This window comes from Staurois parvus, unplaced genomic scaffold (assembly GCF_062004578.1).
Source record: "Staurois parvus isolate SC_StPar_1 unplaced genomic scaffold, SC_StPar_1.0 ptg001288l, whole genome shotgun sequence".
NCBI lineage: Eukaryota > Metazoa > Chordata > Amphibia > Anura > Ranidae > Staurois > Staurois parvus.
This window is the reverse complement of record NW_028319084.1, coordinates 686,827-702,710: the sequence shown is the minus strand read 5'-3', so window position 1 is coordinate 702,710 and position 15,884 is coordinate 686,827. Positions and strand designations below refer to the sequence as shown.

At 45.4% G+C, this 15,884-nt stretch overlaps 1 protein-coding gene across 6 annotated transcripts in view; it reads left to right on the top strand.

Moving 5' to 3' along the window:
- TTBK1 (tau tubulin kinase 1) overlaps nt 1-15,884 on the top strand; it is a 150,334-nt gene that overhangs the window by 69,780 nt on the left and 64,670 nt on the right. For all 6 annotated transcript variants that reach the window (XM_089660927.1, XM_089660928.1, XM_089660925.1 and 3 more), the window contains 2 exons: nt 11,983-12,141; nt 13,951-14,098. In XM_089660927.1, the coding sequence (XP_089517053.1) occupies nt 12,034-12,141; nt 13,951-14,098 (256 nt within the window). In that variant the 5' untranslated portion in view covers nt 11,983-12,033. The remainder of the gene's footprint in view (nt 1-11,982; nt 12,142-13,950; nt 14,099-15,884) is intronic.

The following is a 15,884-nucleotide window of genomic DNA, read 5'->3' as shown; positions in this document are numbered from 1 at the left end:
TTGTCCATTTACATCCGTTTTTCGTCCATTTACACCTTTTTTGTCCATTTACATCTGTTTTTCATCCATTTACATCCCTTTTTGTCCATTTACATTCCTTTTCCGTCCATTCCTGTTTTTTTAACGGAAGAAAAATAGGGTTTTCTTACTTTAAAAAAAAACAGATGTTAACGGATGCGGACATTAATGGATGTAAACGGATGATCATCTAGTCTAGTGCTAGTCCTTAGAAATACATGGATGTCCGTTTTACATCTGTAAACGGACAGATAAATAACAGACATATGGAATGCCCGTGTGAAAGGGGCCATAAAAAGGGAGATACAAAGATTGTCTTCTACCATAAATATCTATAGTAACATGTTTTTACTTGCATGTATATGTGGATCTAAATGAATGACGTTAATGCAAACACCAACTTTTTCAACCATAATATTTCTAGTAAACTCACTACACTACAGACTAGATAATATTTAAAGTGGTTGTAAATCCTTACATATACCCAGTGAAACGACTGATCTCAGGTGATACACAGAGATGAAGCAAATTCTCCTACATAAGTTGTACCTATTTATCTGTATCCCTCTCTTCTCCATTCAAAGTCCATAATTTATAGAGCTTGTCTGAGCTTTCAAAAAACAGGGTGGGGAGCTGAAGTTACACTCAGTGAGGAGAGCTGATTGGAGGGAAGGAGCACACCTTCCTTTACACAGCATACAGAAACAAAGCTGAGGCTGTCAATCACAGGCTGTGCTGGAGCTCACTTTTTTTTTAACTCTCTGTGTCAGGAAAACTTTTCAGAAGTGACTTTTGCCGATAGCAGAGGAACAAGGCAACAGAAAGAAATGGATTGACACAAGTACACACTATAGAGGGATGTGCTTTGTTCATATTTCATGTCTGAGGTTTACAACCACTTTAAAGGAGAAGAACAGCCAAAGCTCTTTTTCCCCTGTTTTCAGCTTGACAGCGGGCCAAAGCCCTCTGTTGGCTGCTGTCACAGAGCTGATCCAGGCTGGGGAAGGACCGGGACCATATGGTCAGGATCCACCCCAGAGTCTGGAGCGGCACCTGGTGCAGCCTCTCAGCAACGCGCTGACAGCCTGAGCTAGCCGCTCCCTCCCCTCCACAGCCCAGCGCTTCATTGAACACTGGGGGGCAGAGCAGATAGTGGTGACTGACGGTCAACACTGTCTGCTCACAGCGGTGGTGAGAACTCACCCTTAGAGCCAGCGGGGGACAGATGCAGCATCGGAGTGATGCTGCATCCACCTAGGTACAGTGGATATAAAATGTCTACACACCCCTGTTAAAATGTCAGGTTTCTGTGATGTAAAAAAAATGAGCCAAAGATGAATAATTTCAGAACTTTTTCCACCTTTAATGTGACCTATAAACTGTACAACTCTGTTGAACAACATACTGAAATATTTTAGGTGGAGGGAAGTAAAAATAAAAAACTAAAATAATACAGTTGCATAAGTGTGCACACCCTTATATGAATCCTTTGTTGAAGCCCCTTTTGATGTGATTCCAGCACTCAGTCTTTTTGGGGAGGAGTCTATCAGCATGGCACATCTTGACTTGGCAATATTTCCCCGCTCTTCCTTGCAAAAACACTCCAAATCTGTCAGATTGCGAGGTCACCTCCTGTGCACAACCCTCTTCAGATCACCCCACAGATTGGCCATCGGATTCAGGTCTGGGCTCTGGCTGGGCCATTCCAAACCTTTCATCTTCTTCTGGTGAAGCCATTCCTTTGTTGATTTGGATGTATGCTTTGGGTCGTTGTCATGCTCAAAGATTATGTTCCTCTTCACGTTCAGCTTTCTAGCAGAAGCCTGAAGGTTTTGTGCCAGTATTGACAGGTATTGGAACTGTTCATGATTCCCTCCACCTTGACTAAGGCCCCAGTTCCAGCTGAAGAAAAACAGCCCCAAAGCATATTGCCACCACCACCATGCTTCACTGTGGGTATGGTGTTCTTTTGGTAATGTGCAGTGTTGTTTTTGCGCCCAACATATCTTTTGGAATTATGGCCCAAAAGTTCAACCTTGGTTTCATCAGACCAGAACACATTTTCCCACATGCTTTTGAGAGACTTCAGATGTGTTTTTAAAATTTAGCCGGGTTCGGATGTTTTTCTATGTAAGAAAAGGCTTCCGTCTTGCCACTCTACCCCATAGCCCAGACATATGAAGAATACGGGAGATTGTGGTTGTGGTTGCATGAGATGGCAGGTGTGTAGTATGAGTACTCGGCTGGCTGCTTCGACCCAGGAGATGACGATGTAAGGGCACAAGATGACCCCAAAGGATCCAACATGCAGCAGCTTTCAGTGGATTACTGAAGTACAGAGCTGGGTGTTCACTGGGTGGGTGAGTATGTGTTTTGCTCTCAACTCATCAGACAAGGTAATAGGAGTTAAAGTGGCATTCCAGGTTAGAACTAGACTTAAAACTGCTTCCATCCCCCCTTTCTAACACCTATACTAACTACCCTGTAAAAGGAAGATGCATATACTTGCCTATTCATGTGATCTGCTCCCTGTGGCCAGCTTGAGGGAGAGGAGTGACATCCAACAATGGATGGCCCATCGTAAGCCTATGGGTGAAGTCATTGCCCAGGTATACCATCTGTTGTCGGCGCTCTCTCCTCTCCCCTGAAGCCGACTTGGAAGATCACTTGACAGGACCTGAGCGCTCTGAGAATAGGTAAATATATGGATCTTCCTTTTCAAGGATAGTTAGTATGCGCGTTAGAAGAGGGGTGGCGCCATTTTAAACTTAACAGCCTTGATTTCCACATTAAGAGACAAATTACCTGCAGTCATTTAGCAACATCCTCTTGGTATAAAGGCAGGGCCGCACTGTATATATCCTGGAATGGCTTACCAAAGCAGCTTTGATGGGAAGTGCAGCCAATGAGAGGAAAAAAGTAGTTGGCTCCACGACCAGGAAGGTTGAAAATTCTTATCCTGATCCTCAGGGTTCTTATATCTGTTAAAAAGGATGATTGCACTGTGGATTGTGTTTAGTCCAGTGATGGCGAACCTATGGCAGAGCTGGCATGCAGAGCCATTTCAATGGGCACTCCAGGAAGATGAGCGCACACGGACCACACACACTGACCGGCCATCCAGATCTTGTCCACACTGCACCCCCCATCGAACTACATCTCCCACATGTCTCTGGGGCCAGGGTAGGCGTGGATGAGAGGAAGCGGCTCCCACGTGGCTCTGGTGCCAGTGGTGACGTATCAGGATGGGCGTGGATTAAAGGAAGCGGCTCCCACATGGATCTGGCACCACGGGGGATGGTTGTGGATGAGAGGAAGTGGCTCCCACATTGCTCCGGTGCCAGAGGCAACATTTTCGGCTTGGATGAGAATGAGCTGCCGGGTTGGAAGCCACACTGACACTGCCAGAGGTGAGATTAACTGCTTGCCAACCGTGCTATAGCCGAAAGACGGCTACAGCACGGTTGTCTAGTTCTGGAAGGGCGTCCATGGGCGTCCTACCAGAACATGCCCCCTGCACATCCCCAGTGGCGCGCACCCGGCACTGTCAGTGATGAGGTAAAAGGCCAATCACAGTGGCCTTTTATCACGTGAATAGCTGTGTCATTGAACCCCAATGTAAATACAGTTGCCGGTTATTGGTTGCACTTTCTTCATGTTGTCATCAGTGCCGCCCAACAGTGTCATTTGTCAGTGCTGCCCAGCAGTGCCGTCTGTCAGTGATGCCCATCAGTGCCGCCAGTCAGTGCCGTATGTCAGTGCCTCCAGTTGGTGCTATCAGTCAGTGCTCCTTATTAGTGTCCATGATTCCTGGATATCAGTGCATCATCAATGCCCACCAGTGCCGCCTCACCAGTGCTACCTATCAGTGCCACCTCATCAGTGCAGCCTCATCAACGCACATCAGTGAAGGAGAAAAATTACCTGTTTGCTAAATTTTATAATAGAAACAAAGAAAACCTTTTTTTTAAATTATTTTTTGCTCTTTTTTCATTTATAGCACAAAAATAAATCACCCAGTGGTGATTAAATACCACCAAAAGTGAGCTCTATTTGTGGGAAAAAAATTATAAAAATTTCATATGGGTACAATATTCCGTGCAATTGTCATTCAAAGTGCAACAGCGCTGAAAGCTGAAAATTGGCCTGTGCAAGAAGGGTGTAGAAGTGCCCGGTTGGGAAGTGGTTAATTGCAGTGTTGGCACTTTGAAATAAGTAAATTGGTTTTGTGTTGCAGTTTGGGCACTTGGGCTCAGAAAGGTTCGCCATCACTGGTTTAGTCTGTTCACAAAGGTGTGGTAGAACTTCCCTGCTTGGATTTGTGCTGCACACCACATCTTATTTCATTATCAGAATACATTTCATAATTCTGTAGGCACAAAAAATGTATTCATTACATGTCTATATGTGTTACATAGTATTGGAAGGTGAGCAGGCATGGAGTGTGGTCATGGTGGTCATGGGTAGCTTACAGAACAGAATCGTCATTTCCCTCCTTTTTTTCTGTGTATCGCCCCGTTCCTTGTATATAAATACACAAGGCTATCCAAGAGTGGAAAGGAACACAATTTTGTACAAAATATTAAAATCCCACCTTGATAATACTGTGGATAATTGACCCCACGAACCCCTTCGATGCCATTCATTTTCTTTAATTTTGGTGTTTGAAGATCCCATTGTAGTGATATTGAGGTTGCAAAAAATGTTTAGTGAGATATATATTTTTCTGGTGGTTAAACTAGTTATAGAGTCTGCACATGAGATCTAAAAGAGGGGCAGTCAGAGGAAAAGAAGTCTTGGGTTTCCGAACAAGGAACAGCTGAGAGTTATCAGTGCATCTTGTATATGGTCCATGGAGAACATTTACCTGGTATATGCCAGGGGTGGCTGCTTACTCGCCAGCTATGGACAAGCTGATATGGTCCACTTTAAAATGTTTTGTGTGATAGTCACTGGAAAGTATCTACGAGATCCAAGGCTGGTATCTATTAGCTCATTTGGGTTGGCAGACTAAGTCATTGGGTGACCACAGCTGGACATGTCTGTCTCCATTCTACAGCCAATTCCCTTGTCCCCCATAAGGTCCAGATTTTTGGCCAGGATAGCCAGAGTCACGTCTTGCAGGTGGATCATTGTGCTCTGGGTGCTTTTGATAAATTCTGATTATAACTGACTCAGATATGGAATGAGTGTTGCTGCCTTCTGTTAACAATGTTGGAGGAACCAAGGAGAGAAACATGAGGTGTATGCTGGCCAACAATGTTATAGGCTGACAGATTCCTATGAAGGAATGAAAGATATACAGTAGGTATACAAAGTTGCATACACGTGCTTTCCATATGAGGTGGGGTCTTCCAGCACCATACCTGGTAAAACCACAGCCATGGTACAGGACCATCAGATGGATGATCTTCCCAGGCTTTTCTGATCTCAGCTACTGGTGTTGTATCCTTTTCCCATAATGCACTGCTATGTGATTGAGAAGAGATTACTTAGTCCCATGGAGTCAGAGTCGGCATACTGTATATGGAGCTGACTGGTGATGTTTTGTATAGAATAATGCATCGAAAAGTATAAACTTGACACTTAAGCGCTAAGAAATGGTAGAGAAGCCAACATCGGGTTGTACAAATACAAATGACCACTCGGGCTGGGTGGTTATGGCAGTGTGGCCCTCCTCAGATCGGGGAATCTTGCACTGCACAAACAACCAAAACAACAGGGTGCAAACGTCTAGTGTATTATCAACAGGACTTTATTTAAGAGGTGACAAATACAAACCAGGGGCGGACTGACCATTTGGAAACTCAGGCACTCCCTGAGGGCCCGGGGTCAGTAGGGGGCCCCATGAGATGCCCCTGGTACCTTTGTCATAGGCATTTTTGAGTTTGGGCAAGGACATGGGCCCCATGATCCCATATTGCCCGGGGGCCCCATGAGTTGTCAGTCCGCCCCTGATACAAACTATACTCACAAACCAAAGTGGATTGGTAGTGTATCAGAAATGCAGAAACCAGAAGTGCGCCCTCTATCCTCTTAGGACCAAATGGACGACCGTACTGGGTGACGCGTTTCAGGGCACTACCCCATTCCTTCCACCAATCTCCACCTTCTCAAATATATAATGGTACATGAGACCTCCCACCTCCCCTTGAGGGGGAGGGATGTAGAGGGGGAAGAATGTCAGAGGGTAATACCACCCCTGGTGATTTCAAGGAATGGGGCCGGGCCCCCCCCCCGAAACACGTCAGCCCCCCGTTTAGTCCTATGAGGATAGAAGGTGTACTTCTGGTCTCTGTATTTGCGATACGCTACCAATACACTTTGGTTTGTCTTTATATACTGGAGTTCTCTGTAGTAGCTATTATAATATACATTGTCTATATTATAGTATGTATTGGGGTTTATTTACTAAAGCTGGAGAGTGCAAAATCTGCCTCATTTCTGTATAGAAACCAATCAGCTTCCAGGTTTTAGCAGATTTCTGTAGAGGGTTTTATACTATACATTTTATATAGCACAGGTCTTTGTAGTGTGTATTATAGTATAGATTGTACGCTGTGTGCACAATTATTAGGCATGTTGTATTTTTGAGGATTTATTTCATTATTGAACAACTACAGTGCTCTTGGTCAGTCCAAAAAGTGAATAAACCTCAAACCTGAATATTTAACCACTTCCAGTCCGGACACTTTCACCCCCTTCCAGTCCGGGCACTTTCCCCCCCTTCCAGTCCGGACACTTTCCCCCCCTTCCAGTCCGGACACTTTCCCCCCCTTCCAGTCTGGACACTTTCACCCCCTTCCAGTCCGGGCACTTTCACCCCCTTCCAGTCCGGACACTTTCCCCCCCTTCCAGTCCGGACACTTTCACCCCCTTCCAGTCCGGACACTTTCCCCCCCTTCCAGTCCGGACACTTTCACCCCCTTCCAGTCCGGACACTTTCACCCCCTTCCAGTCCGGACACTTTCACCCCCTTCCAGTCCGGACACTTTCCCCCCTTCCAGTCCGGACACTTCCCCCCCTTCAAGTCCGGACACTTTCACCCCCTTCCAGTCCGGACACTTACACCCCCTTCCAGTCCGGACACTTTCACCCCCTTCCAGTCCGGACACTTTCCCCCCTTCCAGTCCGGACACTTTCACCCCCTTCCAGTCCGGACACTTTCACCCCCTTCCAGTCCGGACACTTCCCCCCCTTCAAGTCCGGACACTTTCACCCCCTTCCAGTCCGGACACTTACACCCCCTTCCAGTCCGGACACTTTCACCCCCTTCCAGTCCGGACACTTTCCCCCCTTCCAGTCCGGACACTTTCCCCCCCTTCCAGTCCGGACACTTTCACCCCCCTTCCAGTCCAGGCCAATTTTTAGCTTTCAGCGCTATCACACTTTGAATGACAATTGCGCGGTCATGCAACACTGTACCCATATGAATTTTGTAGCATTTTTTTGAGACAGATGAAACTTTATTTTGTAGGTATTTATTCACCACTGGGATTTTTTATTTTTGTGCTATATAAATGAAAAAGTCCAAACATTTTGAAAAAAAAAGTGTTTTTCTTATAACATTTTGCAAATAAATAATCTTTCTTTTATTTTTTTTTATATTATTATTTATGTGGGTTTTTTTTTTAACATACTGTCACCCTAGCAGTACAGTGTCACCATAGTGACACTGTACTACTTGTGGGTGATGAAGACTTTTTTTTTTTACATTGATTGCTTTTACACTCGTAAAGGCTGTAAAAGCAATAATTTCTCCTTCTCTCTGGCAGCATTCTTGCAGCCATTGAGAAATACTGTGTGAGCTGTGATTGGTCACAGCTTGTCACATGGTACAAGGCTGTTGTGAATAGCCTTGTACCATGTGACCTCGGTGATCATTCACAGATTTCACACATAGTAAGCAATGATGTCAGAAGTGACATCTTGTTTACTACTGTTCATGTGATCACTGATTGGCCAATCAGTGATCACATGATCGAGACCTCACACAGAGGTCCTGTACAGCCACAGTGGGCATCGGATCGCAGTGCCTCGTGCTCCTAGGGAGCACGCACAGGCAGGGAAGCGGGAGGACGTTTATAAATGGCCACCCTGTCCTGCACTGCTCCCGTCCGGCCGTTTATGTACATAAGCCAGACGGGAAGTGGTTAAGAAAGTAAAATTGAGGTTTTTGGCTTTCCTAGGAGAATATCTATGTGCACAATTATTGTGCAACTATTAGTATGCAGAATTATTATGCAACTAAATTAAAACATTTTCCCATCTCACTTGTTTATTTGCATCTGTTAAAGTCAGAAAAATAAACTAGCAATTAAAAATTTCCAAAAAAAACATTTCTGACATTTCCAAAAAAAAATCAGTGACAAATACAGCTATCCTTCTTTTCAAAAACAGTCATAAGCATGCCATTCGTGTTGTCTGTCAGGTTCTTGATCTGTTGACGATCAACTTTTTGTGCAGCAGCAACCACAGCCTCCCAGACATTGTTCAGGGAGGTGCACTGTTTTCCTTCACTGTAAATCTCTCATTTCAGAAGGGCCCTCAAGTTCTCAGTAGGGTTTAGGTCAGGTGAGGAAAGGGGCCATGTAATTTTTCTTTCATCTTTAAGGCCTTTACTGGCTAGCCACACAGCGGCGTACTTCAATGCATGAGATGGAGCATTGTCCTGCGTAAATATCATGGTCTTCTTGAAAGATGCAGATTTTTTCCCTGTACCACTGCTTGAAGAAAGTGTCTTCTAAAAACTGGCAGTAGGTTTGGGAGTTGATTTTGAGTCCATCTTCAACCCGTAAAGGTCCAACTAGCCAGGGGCGGACTGACCATTTGGAAACTCAGGCACTGCCCGAGGGCCCGGGGTCAGTAGGGGGACCCATGAGATGTCCCTGGTACCTTTTCCATAGGCTTTTTTGAGTTTGGGCAACAACACAGGGGCCCCATGATCCCCTATTGCCCGGGGGCCCCATGAGTTGTCAGTCTGCCCCTGCAACTAGCTCATCTTTAATAATACCAGCCCATACCAGTACCCCACCTCCACTTTGCTGGCGCTTAAGTCGAAGTGGAGCTCTGTGCCCGTTACTGATCCAGCCATGGGCCTATCCATCTGGTCCGTCACTCTCATCTCATCAGTCCATAAAACCTTTGGAAAATCTGTCTTCAGATATTTCTTGGTCCAATCTTGATGTTTCAACTTATTTGTCTTGTTCAGTGGTAGTCGAGTTTCAGCCTTCGTTACCTTTGCCATGTCTCTGACCACTGAACACCTTGTACTTCTGGGCACTCCAGGTAGGTTGCAGTTCTTTTCTTGCGACCCTGTTGACTATTTGCAACAAAACGTTTGATGGTTCTGTGATCACACCCCAATATCTTAGCAATTTCAAGAGTGCTGCATCCCTCTGAAAGACTTTTAATAATTTTTGACTTTCAGAGTCAGTTAAATCTCTCCACACCCTCCCTCGTTACACAAATACACATCACCTGATATGCTTGAATCCAATAAGTATTCATGTTTATACAGCTTGGAGTTGGACAATATACATAAAAATGATGATTTGGTCAAAATACTTACTTGCCTAATAATTGTGCACACAGTATATATATAGCACAGACTTCTGTAGAGGGTTTTATACTATAGATTTTACATAGGTCTCTGTAGCGTGTATTTTATTATACATTGTATATACACTATATTGCCAAAAGTATTGGCCCCGCCCTCCAAATCATCGGATTCAGGTGTTCCAATCCCCTCCATGGACACAGGTGTAAAAAAATCAAGCCGCTCGGCATGCAGACTGCTTCTACAAATATTTGCGAAAGAATGGGTCACTCTCAGGAGCTCAGTGAATTCAAGCATGGTCCTGTGATAGGTGGCCACCTGTAAAATAAGTCCATCCATGAAATTTCCTAGCTACTAAATATTCCACGCTCAACTGTTAGTGGGATTATAACAAAGCGGAAGCAACTGGGAACAACAGAAACTCAGCAAAACAAAAACAAAGTGAAAGACCACAATGACAAAGCGGGGTCAGCGCATGCTGAAGCGCGTAGTGCGCAGAACTGTCTGTAGAGTCAGTAGCTAAAGACCTCCAAACTTGGTGTGGCCTTCAGATTAGCACAACAACAGTGCGTAGAGAGCTTCATGGAATGGGTTTCCATGGCCGAGCAGCTGCATCCAAGCCTTACATCACCAAGTGCAATGCAAAGCGCCGGATGCAGTGGTGTAAAGCACGCCGCTACTGGACTATAGAGCAGTGAAGACGTGTTATCTGAAGTGATGAATCACTCTTCTCTGTCTGGCAATCCGATAGATGTGTCTGGGTTTGCCGGTTGCCAGGAGAACACTACTTGCCTGACTGCATTGTGCCAAGTGTAACGTTTGGTGGAGGGGGATTATGGTGTGGGGTTGTTTTTCAGGGGTTGGGCTTGGCCCCCTAGTTCCAGTGAAGGGAACTCTTAAGGCGCCAGCATACCAAGACATTTTGGACAATTTCATGCTCCCAACTTTGTGTGAAGAGTTTTGGGATGGCCACTTCCTGTTCCAACATGACTGCCCACCAGTGCACAAAGCAAGGTCCATAAAGACATGGAGGAGCCAGTTTGGGGTGGAGGAACTTGACTGTCCTGCACAGAGTCCTGACCTCAACCCCATAGAACACCTTTGGGATGAATTAGAGCGGAGACTGCGAGCCAGGCCTCCTTCCCCGACATCAGTGCCTGATCTCACAAATGTGCTTCTGGAAGAATGGTCCAACCTTCCCATAGACACCCTCCTAAACCTTGTGGACGGCCTTCCCAGAAGAGTTGAAGCTGTTATAGCTGCAAAGGGCGGGGCCAACTCAATATTGAACCCTACGGACTAAGACTGGGAGGCCATTAATGTTTATGTGCGTGGAAAGGCCGGCGACCCAATACTTTTGGCAATATAATGTATATCACAGGTCTCTGTAGTCTACATTACAGCATACATTGTATATAGCAGAGATTTCTGTAGAGGGTTTTATAGTGTACATTTTATATATCACAAGTCTCTGTAGAGCGTTATGATATATATTGTATTATTACAGTATACATTTTATATATCACAGGTCTCTGTAGAGCTTTATGATATATATTATATTATTGTAGTATACATTTTATATATCACAGGTCTCTGTAGTGGTTATTATAGTATACATTTTATATATCACAGGTCTGTGTAGTTTGTATTATAGTATACATTTTATATATCACAGGTCTGTGTAGTTTGTATTATAGTATACATTTTATATATCACAGGTCTCTGTAGTGGTTATTATAGTATACATTTTATATATCACAGGTCTGTGTAGTGGTTATTATAGTATACATTTTATATATCACAGGTCTGTGTAGTTTGTATTATAGTATACATTTTATATATCACAGGTCTCTGTAGTGGTTATTATAGTATACATTTTATATATCACAGGTCTGTGTAGTTTGTATTATAGTATACATTGTTTATAGTGTAGGTGTCTGCAGTATGATAAAGGCTGTAGAATTAAGCTGATCTTGGCTCTTTCATTCTCAGAATCTCTCCGCCAGTCCAGTGTGCGGTCCCAGGGGAGCAGGACCGGCCCAGAATAGAAAGCCTGTGGCAAGCAGAGCTCAGACACGGCACGCTGCAGCTGTCATAGCATCTTTGGGTTTCTGCACAGACCAGCCCTGTAGAATAGGACATGCCTTCCTCCTTGGGTGTTAGTGTGTATTGCAGTATCAGACTGTGCTGTCAATGTGTTTTATAATAAAGATGAAAGTCTGAGGCCGCATGCACTGAGACAAGTGCCAGAAATGGAATAGAGTCACTGTGAGGTAGTATCCACCTGTGCTAAATAAAATGTAAGGCAGTATACAATATGATGATCTGTATGTGTATGGTCAGACATGGACGAGCTCCCTTTTCACAATCTGCTCTCACTGTGACACCATTCCTTCTTCTTCCAGGTCAATGTCTCTATTAGGTCGGGGGCAGGGCGGATCCTGTCTGGGTGGCCCATGCAGTGTCTAGCAGCTGTTATCCGGGACGACGGAAACATGAGTGGAGGAGCGGAGCAAGCGGATATCCTGCCGGTCAGCTACGTGGTAAAGGATCGCTGGAAGGTGGTGAGTAGACTGGCGGCTAATGACCAGAAAATGTCCTGTTCTTTGGGTCATATGAGCATCACCTACTAACACTTCCACCATGATGGAGGCTGAGCTCCCATGAAACGTATGAAGGCCTTCAGCTATACCAGTACCCAGCTTTGTTTTAGAGGGTGCCACAAACTCTGCCACTGCCAAGTCTTTCACTTTGCTGTGTCCCAAACTCCATTAGCACTAAGTTTCTTTGTATCGGTATGGTGTGCCCTAACTCTACAGTACTATCCAGTATCCCATGGTACATCCCAACAAACCCATACAAGGGTATCCATATGAGGCCCTCAGCCTTTACCAGTCCCAGTACCTTCACTGTGCCATAATGAGACCCCAACCTATACCACTTCTGAAACCTTTATGGTAGTGAGACCACAACCGCTACCAGTACTGAGCCCTTCACTGAGCCATGATGAGACGCTAACATATGTTGGTAGTGAGACCTTCACTGAGCCATGATAAGACCCCAGTCTCTTCTAGTACCAAAACCTTTATTGTGCCATTACACCCTAACCTCTACAATTACTGGATCAATCACTGTGCCATGACAAGACCCCAAGCCTCTACCAGTACTGAGATCTTTTACTGTGCCATGAAGAGACCCCAAGCTCCACCAGTAACGAAATCTTCATTGTGCCACGATGAGACCCCAACCTCTATCATTACTGGAACCTTCACTATGCCATGATAAGACCCCAAACCTCTACCAGTACCAAGATCATTCCCTGTGCCATGATGAAATCCCAACCTCTACCAGTGTCAAAGCTTTTACTCTACCATGTTCAGACTCCAACCTTTACCAGTGCTAAGATCTCAACTGTGTCACGAAGAGACCCTAACTTCTTCTAGTTCCAATGCTTTCAATGTGTCATGAGTGAACTTCAACCACTACCAATACTAAGACCCTCACTGTGTCATGATGACATCCCAACCTCTACCAGTGCTAAAGCTTTCACTGTGCCATGTTTAGACTTCAATCTTTACCAGTGCTGAGATGGAGCGGTGAGACCCTAACCTCTACCAGTACTGAGACCCTCACTATGCAATGGTGTGCTTCCGTATCTACATGTATTTTGTCATTTATAGCATGTCCACAACGTTGCCAATACCCAGCGTTTCACTATGCCATGGGGTACCCCTAACTCCAACACCAAGATTCTCTGTATGCAACAGGATTAGATATTTTCATACTGAGTGCCCATAATCCAGTGCCATGAAATCTACTCAGACAGTATGCTATGTTGTATCCTCAAACATTACAGTACTGAGTGTGTCATTGTGTACACTCAAATGTACCAAAACCATGCCATTGTGTGCCCCAAAACTCCTTCAAAATGCCATTGTAGTTCCTTCACAATGCCATCATATACCAACAAAAAATACCATTCCACGTTGTAACACTCACTCAACAAGTACTGAAATTTTGCCCCTAATTCTACCAGTACCAAGCCTTTCCCCACTCTATAGTGTGCCCCACAATTTTGACACTGTCTCCACCTTTACTGTGCCACAATGTACCCTCAATTCTGGTTGTACCCCCAGCCTTTCCCTGTACTCTAATGTAACCTCAGTTCTAATAGTACTCAGCCTTTCTCTTTGCCATGATGTGCCCTCAGTTCTAGCAATACCCAGCCTTTCCTTGTGCCATGGTGTAAAGGTTGATGTGTATCTCACCTGTATATAATGTTTAGTAATCGGGGAGTTAGTGAGTAATCGGTGGCGAGTGATAATTTGACATCTATACAGACAATAATATAAGGAATGTTGTGTTTCCTGTAGCTGAAAAAAATTGGAGGTGGAGGATTTGGGGAGATCTACGAGGCGATGGATTTGCTGACTCGGGAAAACGTCGCTTTAAAAGTAGAATCAGCACAACAACCAAAACAAGTTCTAAAGATGGAGGTGGCCGTGTTAAAGAAGTTGCAAGGTCAGTTGGGACATATTCTTCTTCACTCTGCTGCTCTGTATTCTCTGCATTGTCTGCGTCACCCAACATAGAACATATGAACTGCCCAATGTACACATTGATGTGTTCTAAATCTAGGGATATTCTTTGTCAGCACCATTCTCTAACATTCTGTGTGGGGTGTGTACAGTGCTCATGTCTTCTTCTTCCGCTGTCTTGATGTTTGTATTTCAATGGTTTTTATTCATTTGTAACATTTCAACAAGACTTGAGAAACAAGACACGCCCACGCAGGGCTATCTGTGGCACATAAAAAGTGCTATAACACCAACAGAGCAAAAGGTGTGCCAACGCAGGGGCTATCAATGGCACATAAATTACCGTATTTTTCGCTCCATAAGACGTACTTTTTTCCCCCCAAAAAAGGGGGGGAAATGTCAGCGCGTCTTATGGAGCGAATATAAAGCGACCGGTCTGGTATTTCTGCCGCCACCATGTCAGAATACCGGGCCGGCCGCTCAACTCTTCTCTCCTGCAGGACCTTACCTGTTCCTCGCTCCAGCACTGTAGTCTTCCCGCGCCGGCTCCTGTGACAGCCGGGTGCCCACTGCGCATGTGCGAGAAGCGCTGCGCTTTGTGAATGGTCCGGTGTCTTCTGCGACACATGACAGGTCCCAGAGGGCATTGTGCACAAAAAGGTTCAACTTGAATTCCAGTCCCTCATATGGAACACCCGATATGTTACAGTCAGCCTAGAGCGCTAAAGCCAGCGGCTCAAGTGCCAGGACAAAGAGCGCCGGGGACAGGGGGCATCCCTGTCTCGTCCCTCGCCAAGTAGGAAAGGGATCTGAGAAATACCCAGCGTATTTAACCGAAGCCGAAGGGAAGGAATGCAAAGCTTGAATCCAAGAGAGAATAGAGTCCCCAAAGCCCCAACAAGACAGCACAAACCGCAGATATTCCCAGGATAGAGAATCAAAAGCTTTATATATGTCTAAAGACAGTAAGAATCCCAGGATTCTTTGCTGTAGTAGAAGGTGTATAAGGTGGACCACTGTAGGAACATTATCAGCCGCCTGCCTCCCGGGGCTGAAACCTACTTGGTCCCTGTGGACCAGACTATGCAAATATTTATTGATACGAAGACTAAGGATCTTGCCCAATAATTTCAGATCTTCATCAAGAAGAGAAATGGGCCGAAAGGCTTGCGATTCCTACATCTGTTGTCTTAGGAATCATTGAGATACGAGCTCTGAGCGCATCCGGAGAGGGCAAAGAGCCCTGCCATAACTCATTGAAATAATCAGCCAAAAAGGGCGCCAACAGAGTCGCAAATTTCTTGTAATAGAGACCTGAAAAGCTGTCAGGACTTGGTGGACCGTAGAGATTTGATAGTTTGAAGCACTTCTGATTCGGTTACACCGGCGTTGGGGGCCAGCCGCGCTGCTTCGGACAATCCAGGAAGTCGGAGATCTTGGAAAAAACACCTCTGCCTGAGTCACAGGGAAGGGATCTGGTTTAGCCTAAGGCTAGGTTCACATCTGTGCAGGTAATGCCGCTGCGGATACGCACAAAAATCTGTGCAGCCACACCACCCGCACAGAAGAATGTGGACCCGCGGGCGGGTGCCATTAGTTCTAATGGCACGCCGCCCACACTGGAAACTGAGAACCGAGGTTCCCGTGTGGGCTGCGTTTTCAGAAGAAGTGCTGGGACTGCTTCCCTGCGTGCCCCGGGGCACGGGGGTCCATTCAAATTAATGGGCTCTTGTGCCCGTGCAAAACGGGGACCGCAGTTCCGCAGATAT